General features: G+C 33.9%; 1 protein-coding gene across 2 annotated transcripts in view; it reads right to left on the bottom strand.

The window, feature by feature from the left end:
* Positions 1 to 274: 274 nt before the first annotated feature.
* Positions 275 to 27,660, bottom strand: part of LOC115219635 (dipeptidyl peptidase 9) — a 117,028-nt gene continuing 89,642 nt past the window's right edge. For both annotated transcript variants that reach the window (XM_036509535.1, XM_029789792.2), the window contains exons 10-20: positions 26,788 to 26,858; positions 25,613 to 25,683; positions 23,602 to 23,683; positions 22,486 to 22,609; positions 19,462 to 19,642; positions 16,085 to 16,196; positions 15,410 to 15,512; positions 11,583 to 11,632; positions 4,121 to 4,263; positions 3,197 to 3,308; positions 275 to 2,552 (exon numbers count right to left, since the gene is read on the bottom strand). In XM_036509535.1, the coding sequence (XP_036365428.1) occupies positions 2,460 to 2,552; positions 3,197 to 3,308; positions 4,121 to 4,263; positions 11,583 to 11,632; positions 15,410 to 15,512; positions 16,085 to 16,196; positions 19,462 to 19,642; positions 22,486 to 22,609; positions 23,602 to 23,683; positions 25,613 to 25,683; positions 26,788 to 26,858 (1,142 nt within the window). In that variant the 3' untranslated portion in view covers positions 275 to 2,459. The remainder of the gene's footprint in view (positions 2,553 to 3,196; positions 3,309 to 4,120; positions 4,264 to 11,582; positions 11,633 to 15,409; positions 15,513 to 16,084; positions 16,197 to 19,461; positions 19,643 to 22,485; positions 22,610 to 23,601; positions 23,684 to 25,612; positions 25,684 to 26,787; positions 26,859 to 27,660) is intronic.

The following is a 27,660-nucleotide window of genomic DNA, read 5'->3' as shown; positions in this document are numbered from 1 at the left end:
GTAAATTATGTACAAATACAGTGAAAAGAACTATCTAACAGTTGGGACATAAACTCCTCAAAACTGAGGAGCACTTTTACTTAACCATCATATAGTTATATATTGGTAATCTTAAAATAAAAAGCAACACAATCTCCTTCGGCAGTAAATCTCTTTTCATTTGTCTTTAATATGTCTTCATTTCTGAAACTTAATTTTACTTCAAGTTCAACATATGAAACTTAAATGAGCATATTTGTTAAGATTTGGTTGGTTGGTTGGTTTTATTTTTTTATTTGTCTTCTAAATATCTGAGTTTGTTTTGTTGTTTTTCTCTTTTTAAATTGCAGCTCATAAGAACTGAAGAGTTTGTAGATTAAGTCACTTCTCATTAAGTCTATAGGCATTGAGTCAAAACAGGAGCTCCTTTTTACAAGAAAGAATAGATGAGTCCAAAGGTCTTTAAGTCATCTGTGTTGGGAGTAGATACGTCAATATATTGCAGGAAAACAATTGTCCATAATTTTAAAATCAATCTTCAAGAATGAATGATCTTAACCAAAAGAAATTTGCATTAAATATAAAGCAATTTGGTTGACATTTATCTTCACATTCTCTAATTTAAAACTTATTTAAAAAAAAAAAAAGAAAAAGAAATATACAATGGTGTCTTGAGTTAGAGATATCAAGACTATTACTATTAAAAACACCTTGAAATTAATTAAGATTAAAAACATTATGATGATATCAAATAGATTACATCAGTCAGCAGTCAGCTCAAGTGATTACAGTGAAATTATACACTTGTAAATTACAAGCTGGGAGAAAATGTAACATTTGCTGGAAATGAATATCTGTCAATGATAAGTGTGGTTAATATTGTTCAATACTGAGTAGTTTAACCACACAAAAAAAAAAATTAACTAAAAACAAACTTTCATTAAATCTATGATAATCATATCACAATCTCTCAAATCATGGATAATGAAAGCATTATAAGTTATTTTTGTAAATTCCTCAATCTATGATTTACAAGTTAATCACATAATTCGGAGATGTTATGACAATCACCAGTGTAAGAGTTTTTGAAATATAAAAAGAAACATCATGGCCATTTTGGATTTCAGTACTGCATATATACAGACACAACAACATGACTAGCCTTCAAGCAATCAAGCAGCTATTAGGTAGTTGCTAACATTACTTGATCATGCTCCCAATAAAATACCCCAAAAATCGAAAATGCTTTTGGATTGGAAGAAGTCTATAGAACACAAGCTATTGAAAAACATTTGGTTGGTCAGAGCATCAGTATTTACTCATGATGAGGGAAAAGGAAATAACGAAACGAGAGCACCTGAAGAGATTTGAGGAATGTAGAACTGATGTAATAATAAGTTTTCTTGGTAGAGTAACAGCTTCTTTTAAGGGAGAAGATAAAAAAAAAAAATTCTTAAATAAGGCGTCAGAGTGAAAAGAAAGAAAAGAAATGAAGACATTCAGAAGTAGGATTTATCCAAAAGTTAATCCTATTATCATTTCACATTAGAAAATAACTACCACCATAGCTACAATACAAAAAAAAAAGGGGAAATTATAAAAATGGTGAGTAGATACTTCAATGTAAAAGACGCATATATATACACACACATACATACATACACATACACACACACACACACACACACACACACACACATAAACACATACAAAAAAGAAATTAATGAAATCAGGGTTGTATGATAAAACAACGAAAGACAAACAGAATCCTTGTATTCATTTGTTCAAGCTTAGCAAGAATGAGGGTTGCTTTGAGTGGAAACATATCACACACACACACACATGATATAGTCTCAATTGTCAGATAAATTTCCACATTTGCTTTTTCATAGTTTGGTTTTTTTTTTCCATTTTTATTTGTTTCAAACTTTGTTTTTTTTTTTAAAAAAAAAGCTTTTTTCCCCCGCTTATTTTGTCTTTCTTTTGAATAGTGTCAGAAGAAAAGTGGATAACCTAGATTTGTAGTTGTTTAGTATGTTGTGTGCTGTTGGTTCCATACAAACAGTGTGGAAAAACTGGTCAAACATGGGGGCAACTACAGAAAGACAGAAAAGAAGAACATAAGGTTGCTTTCTTTTAAAGTAGGGGAGATAACTTTAATGGTAGAAATAAATAGGGTGGAGGAATGGAAATTTCAAACAGCCTCAGGTAAATAAGCCATGACAATAGAGAAGCTCAAAGTTAGTCTAGATGGCAGGCAAACCAAGTACCATTACAGCTATACAGGTCAAGGGTTTCATAAATTTTTCAAATTTTCCTTGTTTTTTGTCAGATGTCTTTTTGTTTTTGTTTTTTAATTTTGATACAAAAATTCACTGGAGCACTGTTTCAAGATAAGTGAGAGAAGAGACACTGCCATCAGCTTCATAAACCATTCTCCTTATTAATGTTGTTGGTAAAAAATAAGTCAGCAGAGGGCTTCACAAATGTGCCTGTAAGAAACTGAGCACCATTGTCTTGTAATGTTCACTTGCATCATGGTTACGTATTCCATGGCGCTCATTTGGATAGACCTACAGAAAGAAATGATAACACCATGCTTAATATTGAATTTGGAAGAAAAAGCTCACATTATCGACTTGGAAAAGTACTAGACAAGTCATCAACTTTTTAGTGATAATTATAAGAGATATTAAAAATACAATTAAACCTGTGTCACCAAGCAAGACACAGCAATAGAAAATAGCAATGATAAAGCAATCTCAATTACACTGCCTCTGTCAAATGCAACATATGACATTATTAAAAATAAGTATCCAATAAGTATTGATGATCCAATTGAAACAAACTATAGTTATGCACCAAAAGTATGTTTCCAGTTTCAGGCAAAGCTAGTAACAGAGGTCTTGTACATAATATCTATTTCACACATTAACTGCAACCAAATTTATTGGAAGCTCAATTTACAGAGAGAACGGTAGAAATCAGAATAAACTACTCAAAATAAATGTTCCCTTCAGGATAACAAGTAAAATTTACTTACTTCTAAAATAATAAAACTGATGCTGAAATAGTGCTAACAGAATAGCAGTATTATATATAGGACAAGGTCTAAAAACATACCAAATATTAGTTTAATAGTAGTTACCTCAGAAACATTTCACAATGACAATAACAGTTTGAACTTTGGACTGAAATTGTCCATTAAGTCACTCACCTGTAACCTGTATGGTTTACAAGACCGTATCAATTCATTAACTAAGCAGTTTGTGTGGTGGAAGTGGACGTTTTCATCTAATAAGCCATGAATGATTAGCAAGCGATTTTCTCTGAAATAGCAAAATGTAAAATGCAACCTTAAAGTAAGACAACACAAATTTATACGTAATTTTGGTTAGCATCACATGAAAACGAAAATGTTTGCTCTACTTTATCTAAATTTATTAATAAATACAAAATAAAATGCAGCCTATAGATTTGAACAGATTAAATAATGGCTAAGCAAGGCAGAGTTTAAATCATCTTAGAAGTAAAAGCTGTGACAGACAGCTATCTTATCCAGTTATTCAAATATCTCCCAACCACTGAGCATCTCCAAAACTTAAGACAATGTCTACCACACAGGGACACTTTCTTGCAACTGCACAGATCGAACAAATAACAGTTTCAAATTACATAAGAAATTTCTGAAGCACTACACAGAAATATATGTTAAAACAAATCAAAATGGATATTAAAAAAAATACCATGTTACAACTGCTGCTGTTAGATTATAACAGACAGCAGAAAGGCTGAACAGTTTAGAAATCTCAAATTGAGCCTGTATTCTGTAGTCCATATAAATTATAATTTTGGATTTTTTTTTTTTAATCTGAAGCAGTCATTTAAAACATGTTTTCATTACAAAAGATGCAATTTCAATTAATTAAAATTCCTGGCAGTCACTTTACTATTGATAGAACTGATAAAACTTGTAACTTTCTTTGATCTAAATAATCCAAATAATTAATATCTTCATTGTGTGTCCAAAGAGTCATGTGCTATTTTGGTGTTTGGCAAAGTCAACTAAATTTCAATAGAAAAAAATAAACAACACCTGCCCCAGCAAGCCAGCAGACAATAATAATTTCATATTACTCACTCATCAGGGAACATATCAATATAAAAAAGTACAGATCCTTCATTGTAACCAGAAGGATTGATATTGGGAAGATTCATGTATCGTTCAGTGTAGCCTGTATCATAAAGGCGCCAGTTGACAACAGGAGCTCCAGCTATGGCTAGCTGTAAATTAGAAATAACATACATATATACACACATATATATAAACATAAATATATAAATATATACACACATATACACATACATGTATGTGTGTGTGTATGTGTGTATATATATATATATATACACACACACACATATATATATATATATACATATATATTTTATTTAATATATTATTATTAATATCAGGAAATCAGTATTAGAAACTTCTTCAGAAAGGTATATACATGTGTAAAATAATAGATGTATTAAAAATATAAATATATGTAAATATGCATAAGTATAAATATATAATAATGACATTTTAAAAGTTTCGAATTCAGTTTTTAAAGCATCTTATGATCATTTCGCAGAAGTGCTGTCCCTATAATGGAATCCTACATTGATAAGCATTTATAGACAACTCTTTTGCTATTCAGAGATATAAAATGTGAAATTTGTATAATTTCTTGAATGGTAATTTTTTTAAAGATGGGCATAGCTGTGTGGTTAGGGAGCTTGCTTCCTAGCTACATGGTTTCGGGTTCAGTCCCACTGTGTGGCACTTTGGGTAGGTGTCTTCCACTATAGCCCCGAGCCGACCGGAGCTTTGTGATTGAATTCGGTAGGTGGAAGTTACTGCCGTGTGTGTATGTGTGCGTATAGCTGCTCAGTGCCTCTCCGAAAGAGAGAGAGGAAGTAATATAGGAAAATGGTGTTTGTTTGAAATATAAAATAAAATTTTAAATTACTGCATTAGATTTTGGTAAGTACACATAAAATTTCACACACAATTTTATTTCATATTATTTAAGTCTATGGACTATATTTGGAATACAGGAGAATACAATGGATTTTATACATAAATTATTATGGATTACTACAGAAGACTTACCAAGGAGGAATATATGAATTTCAAGATTCTCGTATTAAAGTGTACTCACCAAAATCAAAAGCAGTAATTCTTAATTTTAAATTCATATCTCAAACAAACACCATTTCCCCATATTACTTCATAACTTTTAAAAAACTACCATTCGTTAAATTATACAAATTTCACATTTGATATTTCTGAGGAGCAGAAGAGTTGTCTATAACTGCTTATCAATAGAGAAAAGGAATTACAATTTTCTTTCTTCTACTAGCCTATATGCAGTATGTTTTTCTCGGAGAATTTATGGTAGCAATAGTGTCTGGACCCGGAACCATGTGGTTGGTAAGCAAGCTACTTACCACACAGCCACTCCTGCGTCTCTCTCTCTCTCTCTCTCTCATATATATATATATATATATATAATATATATATATATATATATATACACATATATGTGTATACACACACATATATACATACATTTATATACACACACACACACACACATTATATATACACATATATATATACATATATATATACCTATAAATATATATACACATATATATATATACACACACACACACACACACACACACACATATATATATATATATATACACATATATATACATATATACACACACATATTCACACACACGTATATATATATATATATATATATATATGCATTCATATATACATATATATATAAATGAATATAATACATATACACATATATATATATATACATACATACACGCATGCATGCATACATACACACACACACACACGTGTAGTCAGATGATAAAGAAAACATTTCTAGTATTGTATTCTCTATTTTCCCCACATACATCAGCTTCAGTTAAAAGTGTCTAATTATGGTTTCAAATTTTGGCACAGGACCAGCAGTTTTCGAGGGGAGTGGAAAGTTGATTACATCATCCCTAGTACTTGACTGGTACTTATTTTACCAATCCCCAAAAGAGGAAAAGCAAAGTCAACTTTGGCAGAATTTGAGCCCAGAACATAAAAGATGGACAAAACACCGCAAAGCATTTTGCCTGGTGTGCTAATGGTTCTGCCAGCTCAATACCTTAAAAGCTATCCAATAATAAAAAGAATATTCTGAACCTTTCAGATTTTGATTTACAATCTAAGACTATTACTACACCTGTATGCACTGTCAGTATCATGTGAGATGCTATAGAACCCAACATTTGAAAAGTACTGGTTTTAGTTTACAACTGATAAGCTGTTCAGTAATTCACCATTGAACATTAAATTCTCTGAACATTAACATACATTCAATCCTCCAGTGTCTATACAATTGGATATAAGAATAGCATTTAAAACAAACTATGTCCAATATGTATAGAGCTAGTTGTTTATTGCAACACATCTCATGAATTATGTTAGTGAATAGTAATCCGCTGCAAAGATTTTATAAATGACAACAAATCTTGAATTTCTTTCTATGGAAATTAAACACAAACAATAGCAATAATTGACTCATCAGTTTAAACCAATTTATAATCTAAGATTGTTATAAAGCAGACACAACTGAACCTGCTCTCAGCACATCTCCAGACACAGAAAACAATGTTTTCAACTGTAACTCATTGCTAATTAGAGAGAGACTCCACAGTGTCATGAGAAAAAAATTTTTTGTGAGATCAGGCAGTAACTTGTACAAGAACAGAAACAAGTTGGCACAAAATCAAAAGAGCAAAATGCTTTTAGATTAGCGGCAATTTATAGCTTTGATAAGGGTGTGGTAGTATGTCAGTTTCTTTACTTAGAAGTTGATTAGTTAAAAGAGCTTTGTTTTTTCATGCCAGCTTTTGTTTTTGTACCAAATAGATTTCCCTCTAACCTTGCTGAACTCAGTTCCAAATTTAATGAGATTAGGTTTCTTTAGATTTCTGGAACTGTGAAGAGTGTTATAAACAGTTTTACAGTACTTATAGTTTTTTACCACAGAAGTCCCAATGCTCTGAAATAAATATGTAATATCACCTTCAAAAGATTATATATATATATATATATATATATATAACACATACATACAACTCAATAATGAATGATACTACTTGTAGCACACTCTAGCCATTGATATTATTGTGAATCATTAACAGTTATATATATATATATATATATATATATATATACACACATACACACACACAGATGATTTATGGAATACGTAAATAGCAAGCATTTACAGAGATGTACCAAAACTTCCAAGAAAGTCAGCAGCTACAATAGGAATACTGAAAACACTGCAACAATGTTTATATAAATGCAACAACACTTTAAGGAATGTTAACAAAAACAAGAGTTCTCAGTTATTTTTTTATATGAAATTCCTGAGAAGGTTTGACCCAATACTATATCATGGCTCTCCCTCGGGGAACAGGAGAACAGAATGTTAGGATCAAAAGGGAATAGTTAATAATTCTTGAATTGCTTAGTAGGTGAGCAAGTGAAATGAAAACATAAGTTGTAGCTAGAAATGAATATAATTATTTTGGTAAAAATACTAATAGTCAACACTTTTAGCTGCATGTTGGCAAGCACCACAAAGGAGAGATAAGCATTAACCCTTTAGCATTCAAACTAGTCATATCCAGTCAAAATATTCTGCTTTATGTTCAAATCAGCCAGAACCAGTTTCTCACACCAATCCTACAATATTATTCTAAAACTAAACAATCACATAATCAAAATCCCAAAGCTACAGGATAATACAAGATGAATTCAAAGCCAAACGAATAAATAAACATTACATTTGAAAGAGTAATCTGAATGTTAAACAGTTGAATAAGTTATATAACCTGCATTGATTCCTAATTTTAACCACTTCACACCATTTGTCATTAATATTATTAACAAAAGAATAACCAACACAAAATTTCATACATATATATATATATATATATATCCACTGTTGTTTATGAAGTACGGGTATCATCAAACTATGACAAGTCGAACAGAAATCAAGCATTATATCGGAGCAGTAAAAGGAAAAGTTAAATCCAGGTATATCAACCATCTTTTGACTTTTAGGCACCATGATAAGAGACATTCAACTATCCACTTCAGCTTTAATCTGGGAACTTAAAGATGAAGGGACCAACAACATCAAATGGAAAATTTTTACCAAAACCAAACCCTAATTAATGGGTCAAAAAGACGTTCAGTATGTTCTCTTGAAAAACTATCAGTCTTAAAGAACTTGAGAGCTTCCAAAGACTATGTAAATTCCAGGAACAAGATTTTTTTTTTCTTTATGTCTGCATTCTAAGATATAAATCTTGGCAGAATTTTAAAATAGGCCACCAGACACACTGTAAACCATTAACAGCTTTTTGACATTTATTTATTCTAACATTACCCCCCCCCCCTGTACTTCTCTTTCTGTCTTCTTCCTTGTGAGCATCCCTTGTATATACTGACAAACAGTCTTATTCTCAACTTGAAAAACAACAAAACAAAATGTTTCGGCCAGGAAACCCTGGGTAGCAATATTTCACAAGACTTGTAGATTTTATTATAGCATTATCTTTACTCTCTTAGCTGATCAAGTGCACTTGTAGAAGCGTTACTACATAATATATATATATATATATATAGACAAACATATGCATATATACATATATATACACACACAAACATATTCTTTTATTCTTTTCCTTGTTTCAGTCACTTGACTGCAGCCATGCATATATATATTTTGTACATATATATATGTCCCCGTCACTTAGCGGTTCGGCAAAAGAGACCGATAGAATAAGTACTGGGCTTACAAAGAATAAGTCCCGGGGTCGAGTTGCTCGATTAAAGGCGGTGCTCCAGCATGGCCGCAGTCAAATGACTGAAACAAAGTAAAAAAAAAAAAAAGAGTATATATACATACATGTATGCATACACACACATAATGATTAGTTTTAATTAGCATTAATGAGACTGTTTTATAATTTGTGGGTAGTTTGCCGTGATATTGTGTACAATATCATTTCTGCTTATATATTGTGGGTGATCTTTTGGAAGTGATTAGCAGTTTGTGCAGGGAATGTTAAATGGCCAATCAGATATCTTCATAGCAGGGTGCTATGTTGTAGATAAAGCTAATATTTCTGTTACAGTTCGTTTATTCTAGTCAATCTTTTTTTTTTCTTATGATGATGAAATATTGGTTTAGATATATTTTCTCTAATTCAGACATATATTTAATAACTACAGGTCTTCACTGGTTTATTCTCTGTTCATTTTAATTATGTTTTTGTATTTTAATAACGTTTCACGGGTCATTAGGTAGCAATGTTTACTGGTTTATGTTTTTTAATTAATCTCTATGTTAACAGTTCTAGGGTGATTATTCTTTGGATAACAATCATTTTGAGTTTTATTTTTCAATTGTGTTTGATAAATTGTGATTTTGATTAAATTCTCTGCTTTCTATACACAAGTGGACTGAAAAATTCTTAGGTTGACTATGAAAGAGTGATGCTAGAGCTGTGAAATCTTGCATGCATTAATTTCAACTCTTCTTATTTGATAACTGCATTGGTTCTTTCCAGGTAAACTGACATCTGACTCTTCAAAGGAGACTTTAATTAATATCAACTTCTCTTGAAAATGGACAAAATTTGGTATAGCGTTGTTATCAAGCACTAGCAGAATAAGGATTTAGTGCCCAAGGACATTCATGCTGACATGGTTGGTACATTAGGGGATGATATTCCAGATTTATCAACAATGCCAAAGAGGACAGCTGAATTTAGGAAGGTAAGGGAGAGCCTTGGAGATGACCCTAAGGTCTAGACATCCTGCAACTGCTACTACTGAGGAAAACATTGATCATATTCATGACATGGTAATGGACTATAAATCAAATAGCCAATGCTTTTAGCATATCCCATGAGAGAGTTGAGATTATTTGGCACAATGGTTTCTGCTTGGTGGGTGCCACATCTAACACCTGATCAAAAAGTGCACCTGGTTTATTACATCACAGGAAAATCTGACATTGTTTCAGGCAGATCCAGATGGTTTCCTTGAATGTTTCATAACCCAGGATGAGTGTTGGCTTCACCACTTTGAGCCAGAGAAAAGGGGACAATTCATGCAGTGGAAACACCCCTCACCTACTCCAAAAGAAGACCAAAGTTGTTTCCTCAGCAGGAAAGGTGATGTCCTTAGTTTATTGGAGATGCAAAAAGCCTTGTGCTAATTGACTATCCTCAAAAGGACCACACCATCAATGGAGAGTACTATGTCAACATGTTGAAGCAGTTACAAAAGGTTATCAAGACCAAACACCCAAGAAAACTGACGAAAGGGTCTTGTTTCTTAAGACCAATGCTCCAGTACACAAGTTCTTGGTTTCAATGGTGCTGTGCATGACTGTGAACTGGTTGATCACCCTCCCTATTCTCCTGATTTGGCCCCATCTGACTATCATTTCCCCCAACATGAAAAAGCAATCGGCTGGGATCCAACATCACAGTGATGATGACGTCATATCTGCTGTTGATGACTTTTTTGACCAACGGGATGAAAGCGTCTTTGCCAATGGGATCCAAACACTGCAACACCAATGGAATAAGTGTGTGGACTGTAAGAGGGAGCTATGTTGAAAAACAAAGCACATTTGATTGCATTCAATAAAATATTTTGGTTGGCCCATGAACATTTTAGACAACCTTCATGCTTGGTTGCTGTAGGTATGTCTTGTTTTATGCTTGAGATTTAGTGTTTGTGTTTTGTAACAATAAGCAAGTGTTAGTATAATGGACATACAGCACTTATGTCTGTTAATTCCCAACACTGTCGGCACCACTTGGTTGAGTGATACTTTCCAGGTATTGAAACCATAATGATATCTGATAGGTATCTGATGGAATGTACACATGTGATATGCTTGTTTATTTGTACAAGTTGCTGGCTGTGAACCTTATGTTATTAGTGTTATCATTGTTTCATAAGTTGCCCTTCAATAAAATTCTAGTTCATGTAGATGTTAAACCTGTTTAGGGAGTTCATAAGGTTTTGCTGCAAGCATATATATATATCTGTTTTTCACTAGTGTAGTTTTTACTTATAAATTCATAAAAATAAGTTTTGTGCAAATCAAAAGACACCATGTAGTAAATAGAAAAAGAAGTTACGTCCTCTTCAAGCCAACTCCTTGCTTAATTGCCATTTATGGTAATAGCCAATTCAAATATATATTTCTTTACTACCCACAAGGAGCTAAACACAGAGGGGACAAACAAGGACAGACAAAGGGATTAAGTCGATTACATCGATCCCCAGTGCGTAACTGGTACTTAATTTATCGACTCCGAAAGGATGAAAGGCCAATACAAATATATTTAAACACTTGTGTAAGGCATAGACATTACATTATTACCTTTCTAACAAACAGTCTTTATTGATGACAAAGGAAAAACAACATTACCTTGAAAATATTTGACTTCTGTGCAAGTCCCATCAGTGATAAGTATCCACCTATAGAAGAATGAAATAGAAAATCAAAAAAACTGTAAGTTGATGACAACACATAATATGTCTTGAAAATATATATATATATATATATATACTATGGCACTCTGTCAGTTACAACGACAAGGGTTCCACATGATCTGATAAACGGAACAGCCTGCTCGTGAAATTAACATGCAAGTGGCTGAGCACTCTACAGACACGTGTGTACCCTTAACGTAAGTTCTCGGGGAGATTTAGCGTGACACAGAGTGTGACAAGGCTGGCCCTTTGAAATACAGGTACAACAGAAACAGGAAGAAAGAGTGAGAGAAAGTTGTGATGAAAGAGTACAGTAGGGATTGCCACCCCTCACCCCTACTGCAGCCTCGTGGAGTTTTAGGTGCTTTCACTCAATAAACACTCACAATGCCCAGTCTGGGAATCGAAACCACAATCCTATGACCGCGAATCTGCCCTAACCACTGGGCCATTGCACCCCCGCGCACACACACACACATATATATATATGTATATATATATATATATATATATATACACATAATGTATGAAGGAACAGTAAAAAGTTAACTAGAAATAATATGAAAATAGAACAAAACAAGTCAAGACGTGATTTTCATTTTTCCTGCTGGTATGGTGAGATAACTCCTGACATGTTTTAGTCTTATGATCTCACAGTGAAGCATAATGTTTAACTGGTGGTGAAAGAAACATAAAGCAAATCTACAAGATTTATATATTTTTGTTGGCATAAATAATTAAAAGGTTTAGAAATTAAGTCGTCCAGAAACATCATCCTTATGAAAAACAATAGGTAAGATTTTCCATTACTACTTTGACAATAATCATGATGACTGTTAGGTTTTACTGACGAGGTTGGATTAAGATAGAAATGTGACCAGGTTTATCTCCCATAACCTACTGGAAAATGGAAAATTAAAATTAATCACCAACAATGTTTCCCCGTCTTTTCTGCACATATTTAATAATTTAGATTTTTTTTAATGCTATTTCATGCATTAAATATGTTTAACTTATTTGCTTTTTTTAAGTAATCAGATATTTCAATAGTGTGAAAGCCTTGAACGATTTTGCAAACAGAAAATACTTGAAAGCTTTCAAATAATTGAGATATACTGATTGCATGAAAAACATCAAATAAGTTAAACATAAAAATCAGCTTTTAAATGTTATCAATGTATTGAGTAGAAAGTGTCTTCTGCTATAGCCCCGGGCCGACCAATGCCTTGTGAGTAGATTTGGTAGACGGAAACTGAAAGAAGCCTGTCGTATATATGTATATATATATATATGTGTGTGTGTTTGTGTGTCTGTGTTTGTCCCCCTAGCATTGCTTGACAACCGATGCTGGTGTGTTTGCGTCGCCGTCACTTAGCGGTTCGGCAAAAGAGACCGATAGAATAAGTACTGGGCTTACAAAGAATAAGTCCCGGGGTCGATTTGCTCGACTAAAGGCGGTGCTCCAGCATGGCCGCAGTCAAAATGACTGAAACAAGTAAAAGAGAGTAAACTAATTTAATTTTGAAATATATAAATTCTAAAGAGAAACGCTAAATGAAAGAAATGCCATACATCTCTGTCTAATCAAGAACCCTAATACACATTCTGACTTGCTGCTGCTAAGTGTTATGTGGTGTAGTGCTGGAGTCTAAATTAGTTTTGACTTTTTCCACTATCCAATCAATTCCTATGTGTTTGTAGGTACTTGTAGCAGCCATATCAGAAGTGGGCAAGATGTGGGTGTATATGTGAGTGTGTGATGATATACATCAGTGGTTCTCAAACATTCTTTTACCTATGGACCCCCTTAATTCCTATTTTACTTGGATGGACCTCCAGATGTTTAAAAATCATTTTACCTTTTCATAATTAAATATTCTTAGGAATTGTATATTAAAAAAAATTGTAAAAATATTTTGTGTATTGTAGAAGTATGATCAATTTATTGCACATATATTTTAACAACAAAATCTTATATGGACCCCAAGGGCAATATGAACCCCAGTATGAACCACTGAAATACATGATTGAACTGAAAAAAAAATTAGAATATACAATTAAGGGAGATAATTTCAGAAGACTGTACAGATAATTAATAAAGAAATGTACCTATCTCCATGATAGGTGTAACATCTATTTATATATATATAATTCTATCTCTCTGTCTGTTCCCTATGCATTCTCAAACGGCTCGACCAAATCACATCAAATTTTACAAGGCTATAGTATCAGACCCCGTGAATGTCAACACGTAATTTTTCATTTGGATTAAAACAATATAATACTGGCACTGGTTCGGTATTACATGTCAAGAGTAAAAGAAAAAGATATTGTATAATATTCTAAGTTTTTTACAGTTCAATCATGTATTTCAGTGGTTCTCAATGGGGGTTTATATTGCCCTTGCAGGTCCATATAAGATTTTGTTGTAAAAAGATCTATATTGAAATGTCATATAACTTTCATTTCACTAATGTGATAAGCCTATAATATTCTTTCATTTTCAATTTTAATGTGATAACACTAAGATCATCCTATTTCTATTATATTTGAAATAAAATGAATAATTTATATCCTAATGTGAACAACATTACACAGTAGCAACTTTCTGTCTTTATATTCACAACAGCAGTATGTGTGTTGATTGACATAACGAACGGCTGGAGGGGAAACTCTTGACAAAAAACAATGAGGTGGCAGACCCAAGGTATATAAAAATACACATTTACCCTTCAGTCAGCAGTTAATAATTATCGCAGCAGTTGCAAGGTATTTACAATTACATATTTACCCTTAAATTAACATTTAATACATGTGCTTTATGTATATAAATTTATCTATAATAATTACTATGCCATTTACTGTTAAATTAACAGTTCATACATGTGTTTCTATTTGGTTAATTTGTTTATAATTGGTTAATTTATACTGCATGCAAAAATAAAGACAAACTACATACATACATACAATTGCTTACAAAAATAGAGATTAATGTATAATTTTTTTTCTTTGTTCATAAATTTTTGTTTACAATATTGAAAAAATATGCCACCAAAAAAAAAGATATTCAAATATAGAGCTACAAAGCCAACCATAAAATAATCCTTCTAGTAACAGATGTATCTAAGAAATACAGTTACAACCAGCATAAAATGGGAAATTTTACTTAAATTGAGCAAATGAATATGTGAGTAATAATTGGCTCTTCATCAATAAAATCACACAAATACAATTTATAGGCTTTTAGAAGATTAAATTATGGAGGTGTGCTTGACAGGCAAAGATTTCAAAGTGAGACTGTATTGAAACTAGAACAATTGCAGTGTGGAAGACACATTAGCCATTCAGAAACACAAAAAGACTTAACTTCTCTTTTGAGACTATATAACAATTTTGACATCATATTGCAAATAAATGTTTGTGCAGTTAACAGCTGTGTGGGTAAGAAGCTTGCTTCCCAAATCACATGGTTTCAGATCCAGTCCCACTGTGAGGCACCTTAAGCAAGTGTCTTCTACTACAGTTTCAGGTCCACTGAAGCCAAGTAAGTGAATTTGATTGGCAGAAGTTCCATCATGTGAAAGTGCTTGTGCCTTCTTTGAGAGATGAGAGGGAAAAACAATCTTTGTGCATTTCAGAAGGTTAAATGTTTTAAAGAAAGAACAATTTGTGACTGGAGCAAGTATATAATAAATTCTCGTCAACCTGTTAAAATACAGCATGGAGCAAATTAGCATCTGTAACAATCTCCTGCCAACTTACCATAAGACCAGCCATGAATGGCTACTCTGTTCAAGTCAATGAAGTCCACGTGTGACGAAAGCCAATGCAATCCTGCTACTTGGTCCTCTAATTCAACATTACCCTGAAAATAAATACAAACCAAGTTAATATAATAAACAGCAACAGTGAAGACAGGGGTGCCAGGCAATTTACTGTCAATGTTATTTATTACTTATCAACTAACATACATTGGATTAGAAATTTTACCTTGATATATATTTAACATGGCTGAGATGGTAAAGATGATCAAAGTAATAGCAAATTGGGTATTATGCTTTGCAGTATAGAGTTTGAAACAGCCATGGCTTGGATTCAAACTTTTGTCATTTCAAATTTATCGTTAATTTTATCAATATCTAAATAATTAGTAATACAGTGATGTTGATCCAACAGATTACTCTCCTCCACTAATAATCATTTAAGTGAGTAGCAGTACTCACTTGCATCCAGCTAAAATTTTTCTATGGTTTCATGCACAACAAAATCAGATCCTTCCTTTTTTAATGCTAAAATATAAGATTGTTACTTTACATCTCTACTGAAATAAATACTTTCCCCCACCCTTTTTTCAATGATTATGAAAGATGTTCAGCCATGAGATACTTATTTAATATATTCTATAAAACATTAAGTAAAATATAAGAAACTACTGACCAAACAGCCATTTATATGACTTTCAAACTTGAGGCCTCGATGACAGGATCCTCGTCCGTCTATAAGAACAACTGAATATCCCTGAGTGGCTAATGTATGTAAACGGAGAAACCTAGAATATAACAAAAATTCATTCAATGAACATAAAATGTACATTCAAATGGGAAAACTGTTGGTCAACAAAGATAAGGCTTCTGGTAAATTGTTACAAAAATAAGTAACTTAACTTCCTTAGTTTATACATATGTGTGTGTGTGTGTGTATATATATATATATATATATATATATATAATATAATATGAATTAGAGATAAAACCACTATTATGCAACTCAAACAGTGATAGACATAAACCAATACATAAATAACAAATAATATAAATATAATTATATATATATATATATATTTTCAAAAAGAATGATAAATCATCATCATTGTTTAATGTCCGCTTTCCATGCTAGCATGGGTTGGACGATTTTGACTGAGGGCTGGCGAACCAGATGGTTGCACCAGTCTCCAATCTTGATTTGACAGAGTTTCTACAGCTGGATGCCCTTCCTAATGCCAACCACTCCGAGAGAGTAGTGGGTGCTTTTTACGTGCCACCGGCATGGGGGCCAGTCAGGCGGTACTGGCAACGACCTCACTCGAATCCTTTTACACATGCCACCAGCACAGGTGCCAGTAAGGCAATGTTGGTAATGATCACGCTCGAATGGTGCCCTTTTACGTGCCACCGGCATGGAAGCCAGTTGGCTGCTCTGGCAACGATCACACTCGGATGGTGCTTTTGGCACCCTACTAGCACGGGCACAAGTGCCAGTAAGGCAACGCTGGTAACGATCACGCTCGAATGGTGCCCTTTAAATGCCACTGGCACGGAAGCCGGTTAGCCGCTCTGTCAATGATCACGCTCGTATAGTGTTCTTTGCACCCTGCCAGCATGGATGCCAGTCATCGAATTTGATTTTGATTGATTTGATTTGATTTCACTTGCCTCGCAAGCAGAGTTTTAGTGACCAAAGGAAAAGGTTACATACAAGTGGGCTAGTTACGCCCCTGGCATAGGCCATGGCTTCGTTTGGCTTGCCGGGTCTTCTCATGCATGGCATATTTCCAAAGGTCTCAGTCACTAGTCATTTCCTTGGTGAGGCCTAAAGTTCGAAGGTCGTGCTTCACCACTTCATCTCAGGCCTTCTTGGGTCTACCTCTTCCATCGGTTCCCTCAACCGCTAGGGTGTGGCACTTTTTCACACAGCTGTCCTCATCCATTCTCGCCACATGACCATACCAGCACAGTCGTCTCTCTTGCACACCACATCTGATGCTTCTTAGGTCCAACTTTTCTCTCAAGGTACTTACACTCAGTCGAGTATGCACACTTACATTACACATCCTATATTATATTTATCATTCTTTTTATACTTTTTGAAAAAAAAAATTATATATACATATATTATATATTATATTAATTATATTTATATTATTTGTTATTTATGTATTGGTTTATGTCTATCACTGTTTGAGTTGCATAATAGTGGTTTTATCTCTAATTCATATTTTATATATTTATACTGTGAAATTTGATTTAATACTAAATCAAATTTTTCCCTGTAAGTTTGGAGCTATACTCCCTAATATTATTACTATATATATATATACATATATATATACTTTCAATCTCGAAATAGATTGTGCTTTGTAAAGACAACAAAAAGCTTTCTGAAATTAATTTAACATCATTTAGAGATCCAAATTTTGAAAAAATTCATAAATAGTATTTTGAAAGTCTGATTAACAAAATAACTAAAAGTTAATGATGAAAGAAAAGAGGATTCCAAGATGAAAAAACTACAAATGTGTTCAAAGATACTTTCTTGGATACATGATAGCTTAAGATTATTTATGTTTATATCGACAAACTTAATATTGATTTTGAATTTTGGCACAAGGCCAGCAATTTCAGGGGAGGGATTAAGTCTATCACATTGACCCCGGTACTCAACTGGTAATTATTTTATCAAGCCCAAAAGGATGAAAGACAAAGTCAACCGAGGAGGAATTTTAATTCAGGATGATGATGATGAACATGAAGATGGACAAGATACTGCCAAGCATTTCATCTGTCGTGCTAATGATTCCACCTGCTCACTCCCCTTGACAAACCTAATATTAATCACCTAAAATTATGAAATTTAAGTTAATATGAGAGGTGCATGGATCAGCAAACAGTTTATTTGCTAAAATTATAAACAAGACCATTGGCTCTTGTTAGATTCATTAGTTCAAGAGGTACTTCTGGATGATGAAAAACAATATGTCAAAACACCAGTGTCCCAGAATCCCTTGTACAAATAAATGGAGTGTGTTATGAACACATATTCATCATGAAGGAGAAACAGTTCTCCTGTGACAAACACTATTAGCGATTAGCAATATTCACATTTGAGTGAAGATAGTTGTGTGAAAAAGTGCAACATCCTAGTGGTTGAGGGAACCTGTGGAAGAGGTAGACCCAGGAAAACCTGGGACGAGGTGGTGAAGCACGACCTTTGAACTTTAGATCTCACTGAGGAAATGACCAGAGACCGAGACCTTTGGAAGTATGCTATGCGTGGGAAGACCCGGCAGGACAAGTGAGACCATAACCCTGTGGCCTCTACCTGAGACGTAGCCAGCCCACTTATGCATACCTTTCCTTCTTGTGACACAAACCCTACTTGTGAAGACCTGTTGAGGCAAGTGAAAATCAAAATCAAAATCGAAATTGATCAACATCAATGGAAATTGTAGCTGTGATACCAGTGCCGGTGGCACGTAAGAGATCTATCCAAACATGGCCGTTGCCAGCACCACCCCGACTGGCCTCTGTGCCGGTGGCATATAAAAAGCACCATCGATTGTGGCCATTGCCAGCCTCGTCTGGCACCTGTGCAGGTGGCACGTAAAAAGCACCCACTACACTCACGGAGTGGTTGGTGTTAGGAAGGGCGTCCAGCTGTAGAAACACTGCCAGATCAGACTGGAGCCTGGTGCAGCCTCCTGGCTTCCCAGACCCCAGTTGAACCGTCCAACCCATGCTAGCATGGAAAACGGATGTTAAACGATGATGATGATGAGTCTACCAGGAAGTATTAAGAATCAAATACACAAGTCATCATCATAGAGATTTTAACACTTGGTAAACAGAGCAGCTCTTATAAAGAAACAAAAGTTTTCCAAACTAATTGCATACAAAAATTGCAGTCCATTTTAATAGGATGTATAAAAGCTAATGATGATGACAGTTTGATGACAGTGTTATTACAATTTTGAGCAATGAAAATCTGATATAAAAGTCACACAACCATTATCAACTATCTGATAGAGATTGACTTACTTGAGACCTTTAAAGGAGTTATTCACCAGTTGCACCTGTGGACCACCATATACAAACAATACTGTTGGATATTTTACTCCGGGTTCCATATTGTAAGGTTTGTAACACATCCCATACAGCTGACAGCCATCTTCAGTCATGAAATCAAACAGAATTGGAGGTTGGTATTCAGATTCATCCACTGAAAATAGAAATAAAAGAACAACGGAATGAATTAACTGTGATAATAGAATGTTATACATACTAAAAAATACATCACTTTCATCATCATCATCACCACCAACACCACACTTCTACCTTTTCTCGTAACAGCTCTGATAATATTAGAACCCAACAAATTCTAAAATTCCCTAAAAGTCATTTAAGAAACTTTAATTTTGATTATGGTTTGATATACCCTGTAATAAATGCAATATACCATATTATACTTGAGTAAATCCATCAAGCCAACCAACCTAAATGGAAAATAGCAGAGTGCATGTATACCAACAATCTGACAAGTATTTAATACAGAATGAATATTTATTGCTAAATAGAGTATCAATCTATAAAACTTTTACTTGCTCCAACGTTTCATGTATAAATATAACTATTTTCCAAATCAGTCAACATATGCTACTGTTGCAATTATCAATGGGAAATTTGATATGCATGCATACATGCTCTCAAAGCAGAATTTATCAGCAAAACCTCTGCACTCCTACCAGACATGTGCACACCTAAAACCTAAATTTCCTTCTCTCTCACTTTCCACCCACTTACAATTCAAATGAACTGCAGATTCTTCAACAAGCTTTTCCTTCTTAACCCTGTAACCACATTTTCTCCCTTTCTGAAGAAATAAAAATTTCTTCTAGTTAGCTCCTTAACTCTAAGTATTCAGATTACTTTGTCAAATATAATCCTTATTTATTCATACTGTTTGGAATTTGTCATACATTATCTTGTAGCTTTGAGATTTCAATGGTGTGACTGTATAATTTTAGAATGACATTGTAGGGGAGGTGTGAGAGGCATGAACAGATCAGTTTGAACAGAAAACTGGTAGGATATTTGGGCCAGGTATGGTCAGTTTAAATGCTAAAGGGTTAACTCCTAGCTCCACCCAGCCAGGCTGCTTCAAACATCATTTACTGATGTCACATCTGTCTCATCATTTCAAACACCACAAAGATAACTGAAAATCTGAGTAAAATATCATCCAAAACTTTGGCTGCACCTCATGTGTTGCACTGCAAATAAACTCTGTAATTCATTGTATATATAGCCATAATGGAGCACCATTTGGGAGACTAGTTTAGTGAACAGATCTGTTATTCACAAAACCTCTCAGAACAATACCATGATCTGAACATTTTAATTCTTCAAACCCCTCCTTTAACCCCTCTCAATGTTCAGAAATTACCATGCAACATGGATCCTCTCAGAGGCATTAACAACAAAAGAAATGACTTCCATTTACAATTAGCACAGCTCTCCATCAGGCAATATTTATAAATAATCATCCCTTTTCTGATCTTAATACCCGCACTTGTACATTTTTCACACATACAAGTGTTCATTTAGATATATGTGCACATAGACACACAATCACACCCCATATAACTATGCAGTACCTGGTTTTCTCTAATTACCTCACCACCATTGCTTCTCTGCTTGTCTGAATGTGTGTGTGTGTGTGTACATTAATAGGTATTTATATTCTTACACTACTACAACCTTTTAGCACCTCCCGGAGATCATCTAGCCAATGTATGTCACTACTGTCCTTTCCTCCACCCTTCATTTTCTCACCTTGGCTGTTGACTTTCTATTAACACCATTTCCAGTTGGTTACTAACTCTCCCTTACTCTTCCTACCTTACCTCTTACCTCCTCAAGACATTCTTCACACCTATGGGCTCAGCATCACCATAAATATTGCTAAGCAGTTCTTTCTCTGACAAGAGACGTTGATTAAAACATCAGGACTCTCATCCCTTGCTCTCTACCATGCCAAACTGGGAAACTTTACCAACTGTTCTCTGTTCTTCAACAAAATATTGCACTGAGGCAATAAAAGTGAAGATACAGTACCCAGCACCATTTTTTACAGTAGTTTAAACTTTGAAAATATTGCACACAGAAAACATTATCAAAGTGTTTACATTAAAAAGGCCTCTGAGTTGCATAACATTTAACAAAACTTTAAAAAAAAAACAAGAGAAAATATATGTGGAATCTAAACTTGATAAAAGAACTCTTGCAACAAAATATAGCACCAGTCCAAACAAAAATTGAAAGGTCAAAACAAATAATTATACAAAACAACAATATGAATTCATTCTAATCTTGACTAAGTTGTACTCAAACAATTACTATCTATATTAGTCGGACTATTAGAGCTTGATTGTTGCTTTCACTACATTTTGGCTGTTGTACGCTCCAGCCTTCTTCAAATGTCTTGTGTCAAACTTGGTTGTTGCATCAGAATTTCAAAACTAAGTCTTTATTTGATCCATGGGGGGTGTGGTACAATGAGAACAATGTTCCCCTGTGGATCAAATAAAAGGTTAGGTTCAAAATTCTGTATCAAGAACCAAGTTCAACAGAAGACACCTGAGAAGGCTGGAGCATACAACAGCTGAAATATGGTGAAAGCAATAATCAAAATGAGGACACCAGTCTGATTAATGCAAATCAAGTACATAATATAAATTCCTCATCTCAGAAATATAGAATTGCATTACTCTTTATCTTGGCGGCAGAGATTTTATTACTATAATGAGTTGATCAAAAAACAGCATATACACAAGTACATTGTATTTGAAGACCAGACAGACTGTCATATTTGAAGAGTTAACTCCATACCATAAGCACGTTTCAAGCATTCCAAGTGATAAATCTGCTCAAAGCAACACACTACAACCCAACAACAAGAAGAGCTAATTCATTCTTTTAGGGTGATAATCCATATCAGAACAGTAGAAATAAGGGAGACGTGGAACAGAAACAAACCAATACTTGCATCTATTAAATACATACTGGGTTTGATGAGGTGTCCTAAAGGCTCAGAAGAAAGTTGTTCATTGAATTCCGTTAGTCTGCGAACACAGCATCGTGGGGGGCATTCCAAACTACTGTACACAGTTACAAACATTGAACAATCCTATAACAAATAAAATATGTATATAAGTGGACCAGTGATTGGCTTGCTACAGCCTTATGTTCAACAACAAAATTGTTCAATTTCTTGAAATGTGGAAAAGAGAAAAGATCATTGAAATTAGTAATCAGATAAAGAAACTTAGCTCTATTATTTCAAAAAACAAAATTTAATTCCAAACATTTCCCTACTTTTTAATTTTCAGTTTTAAGAGGAAAGAAAGCAGTGCCCATGATCCTCCAAGACTAGAGGGTAGGAGGAAAATATAATCAGACAGGAGACCTGGCTTAAATGCTTGTAATGGACAGACTCAGCTAAAGGCACCTAAAGAGTCAAGTGGTGGTGTTAAAAAGGTGACATATTCCGTCCATCACACAAGTCCTGTCAATTCACCAGCCTGGATTGGTATTGTTTTAAAAACTCCCAAAAGGATGAAAAACAAAGTTGACCTTGGCAAGATTAGAACTCAGAGCACTAAGTATCAGAAAAAATATCACAAAGCACTCTATCTGATACTCTAATAACTCAGCCAATTCACCACTAAACTTAATATATGTATAAAAACCTTTTTGAAAATGATTTTGCTATTTAAAATAATAAAAAATATGAGCATTTTACTTTGAATTCAGAGTACCTTGTTTAAAATTATTTGAATTACAAAATGTTCAGTGCTTTATCTCTTTAGCATTTAAACCAACTGTAAAACTAGCCAGATCTGGCCTCTCACACTTACACTGTATTTCTAAAGATAAACAATCACATCATCAAAATCTCAAAGCTACGAGATAATGCATGATTAATTCAAAACAATGAGAATATATAAGCATTACATCTGATAGACTAAGCTGAATGCTAAAGCACTGTATACTGATTAAATTTTATAGTTTACATAAGCTTACACTACCTTGACATGTTGCTACTCTATGTGATTTTTCTTGATTTATAACAGAAATCTGAAGTGAACATTATTAAAGATGAATTTTATTTATACTTACATTATTGAAAGACACATAATGAGAAAAACCTAACTCAGTTAGCCTGATTGGTTCAGCAGGATACAAATAAGATACAACATACCTAAGAAAAACAAATTAGAAATTTAGAAAAACAGGAAAGTTCATAATTATATCTACTTAATATTTCTTCAGACAATGAGTATGTTGACTTTAAAGAGTGTTATGGTAGTGAAACTAGAGTAGTGGGTAATTAACAATCTTTTACATTATCTTTACATTTTATCTAGTACTTGTTTCAGTCAAATGACTGCAGCCATGCTGGAGCACCACCTTGAAGAGTTTTAGTCAAACAAATCGATCTCAGGATTTATCTTTTAAGCTTGGCGCTTATTTTATCAGTCACTCTTGCCAAACAGCTAAGTTACAGGGACATTACCCCAACACCAGTAGTCAAGCAATGATGGTGGACAAACACAAAGAAATATATATATATGATAGGCTTCTTTCAGTTTCCATCTAGCAAATCCACTCACAAATCTTTAGTCATCCCAAGCTATTGTAGAAGACCCTTGCCCAAATGCCATGCAGTGGAACTAAACCCAAAACCATGTAGTTAGAAGCAAGCTTCTTACCATACAGTCCTGCCAGCACCTGATATGATACGAATATGATATTTATATATCAAATACCAGTATGCGAGGCTTAAACTCATGTAAGAAATCTTTCACATCAATAATATACTGATGAACTTCCTCTTAACCACCACAGAACTCAGTCATCTATTAAAGCTAAGAAGTTTTGTTAATCAAGCTGTACTCTCACCTAATATTTACTGGCATAAATAATCAATGTATGATTAGCTCTATTGATCTGAAGAGTGGGCCTCTCTCTGGAATACTTATACTAGGACTTACACTCAGAGCCAACAAGCTAACAAAACAGTTAATTATGCAATGCTCCTGTAACTTACAGCACCTGCACTTTTTACTTATAGAAGTAGTTAAGAAGTGGAAGGTCCTCAATGTAGACACACTGCATAGCACCCAGCATCAACAACTTGACCAGTACCTTCTATATATTCTCTTTTACTCTTTTATTTGTTTCAGTCATTTGACTGTGGCCATGCTGGAGCACTGCCTTTAGTCGAGCAAATTGACCCCGGGACTTATTCTTTGTAAGCCCAGTACTTATTCTATTGATCTCTTTTGCCGAACCGCTAAGTGACGGGGACATAAACACACCAGCATCGGTTGTCAAGCAATGCTAGTAGGACAAACACAGACACACAAACATATACACACACACTTATATATATATACATATATACGACAGGCTTCTTTCAGCTTCCGTCTACCAAATCCACTCACAAGGCATTGGTCGGCCTGGGGCTATAGCAGAAGACACTTGCCCAAGATGCCACGCAGTGGGACTGAACCCAGAACCATGTGGTTGGTTAGCAGGCTACTTACCACACAGCCACTCCTGCGCCTATATATATATATATATATCTTTTTTTTTTTTTTACTTGTTTCAGTCATTAGACTGTGACCATACTAGCCTTGAAGAATTTTAGTCAAATGAAGTGATCCCAGTTCTTATCTTTTTTAAAGCTTGGTTCTTATTTTATCAGTCTCTTTTGCCAAACTGCTAAATTTCAGGGATGTAAACACACCAACACAGGATGTCAAGCAGAAGTGGGGAACAAATACAGACACAAGGACACACACATATAAGACGGGCTTCTTTCAGTTTCTGTCACAAGGCTTTGGTTGATTCAAGGTTATAGAAGACATTTGCCCAAGTGTCTTCTAATTGGAACTTAATCCAAAATCATGTGGTTGGGGAGCAAACTTCTTACTGCACACATATGCCAGCACCTATGCACATATTTCTGACCCAGCTTACTCAAATTCAATCCAATGGTACTAATTATTCTGTGTACAAATTATTTTATTCTGCTCTGAAGATGACAATTGACAATGTAAATCTTATTAGTTTCTCTATCAATTATATGACAATTTTAAAAGTAATTTTTGTTTAAATTACTTACAAATGAGGTTCCAATACTGTATCCTTGAGGCCAGTAAAATAAACTCGTCCTTTTTCTTCATCAACAAAAAACTATAGAAGAGAGTGGGGAAAAAAATGTTAATTTCTTTGAGAAAAATTTCCATTAAATTTATAGTATTATTTGAAATAATATAATTTTCAGCTATTAATACTAGAAGATAGCCCATTATGAATATATGATAGGCTAGCTACAGTATCTTAAACCTATAATTATATCATTTTGGAGAAATATGAACACAAGAAAGCTTAGTGGTTACAAAAAACCTAGAATCCTGAAACTTTTAACAGCAAACAAATTAAAAATAGAGATAGTTTTATCTTTCCCAAAATCTTTAACAACTTGTGATGTTAAATGACTTCAAATGAAAATCAAAACATTATAATAATATTATAATACTATATTACATAGTCATTATATCATAATATTTTCCACTATGGGCACAAGGCCTGGAATTTGGGACACGGGGTTAGTCAATTACAGTAACCCCAGTGCTTAACTAATGCTTATTTCGTCAACCCCCAAAAGGTGAAAGGGAAAGTTGACCTGCATGAAATTTGAACTCAGAATGAAAAAACAAACAAAATGCCACTAAGCATTTTCTCTGGCATACCAATGTTTCTGCCAGCTTGCTGCCTTAATAATATACCACCCAATCTGAAAAAAACATCTGAAAACCTTAGAAATACCCTACAATCTAGATGCATTGCAAAAGTCAGCATTACTTGGAACTACATGCATATTGTGTAAAGTACTGTCTGTCTGAGGTCCTTGTTGTGACTTGACAAACAGTACAGACCCCCAGTAGACGCAATATCTTAAATCAACAACCTCATGATATTGTATACTGTGCGACATCTATAATAATAATAATAATAATAAAGATTTGATTTAAGCACAAGGTCAGCTGTTTTGGGGGTGTGTCAAAAGCTTTTTCATTGACTTATCACACTTTAGCACTACAATAAATAACGCTATGTCAAGTAGATGAAGTATTATTAGTAGCCACAGCCAAACTAGACCACAAAATATGCACTAAAATAACATACGTTGACTAGAGAAGGTTGTAATTATTACCTAATTCGATATGGCTAAAACTGAAAAATCTCCCTATAGAATTAAGACTTTGTAGAAAATGTAATGAAAAATATACTAACCTCTTTCGGTAAAACTTCCCATTCTCCAGAAGTTAATGTCACCTCAAAAATTATGTTAGGTTTGAAATATTCTAAAATAAAATTTATAAAGGTTTATTAAGTGGAAATAATTCTTTTTACAAAATATAATTTTAACATTGATATTAAAACTAAACAAATTTATATGGTAATATAGGTTTCAAATTCTGGCACAAGGCCAGCAATTTTCAGGTGAAGGGTAAAGTCAATTACATTGACCCCAGTATTCAACTGGTACTTATTTTATCAACCCTTAAAGAATGAAAGGCAAAGTCAGCCTCAGCAGAATTTGAACTCAGAACATAAAGATAGACACAATGTTGCTAAGCATTTTGCCCAACATGCTAATGATTCTGCCAGTTTACCACCTTAAATTTAGAAGTTAGTATTAAGATTTAAACATTTGAGAAAAAACAATGAATACATTCTTTTACTAGTCTCAGACATAGAGTACCAGCTTTTAGGGTACAGTAGATAACATTGAGTCCTGCAATATCTACTTTATTGAGGCCATACAGATGAGAAGTAAATTAGACATGGGTAAGATTTAAACTCACAGCATAAAGGGATGTAAACAATTAGCATAAAATATTTTGTCCAATGCACCAGTGATTTCGCCATCCACCCAATTATATAAAGTTTATTTCATACTCATTGTTATGCACAAGGCTTTTGTTGACCCAAGACTATAGCAGAAAACACCAATGTGCTGTGCCAGGATATTGAACCCAAACCATGTGATAGGGAACTAAATTTATGAACCATGCAATCATGCTAGCATTCATTTTTTATCCCTAAATTTTTTACTGAAATTCTCTAATACAACTGGCAATCCATCAGTTACAATGAGGGTTC

Source organism: Octopus sinensis, linkage group LG15 (genome assembly GCF_006345805.1).
Source record: "Octopus sinensis linkage group LG15, ASM634580v1, whole genome shotgun sequence".
Classification (NCBI taxonomy): domain Eukaryota; kingdom Metazoa; phylum Mollusca; class Cephalopoda; order Octopoda; family Octopodidae; genus Octopus; species Octopus sinensis.
The sequence above is the reverse complement of the archived record's forward strand: the minus strand, read 5'-3'. Positions and strand labels throughout refer to the sequence as shown.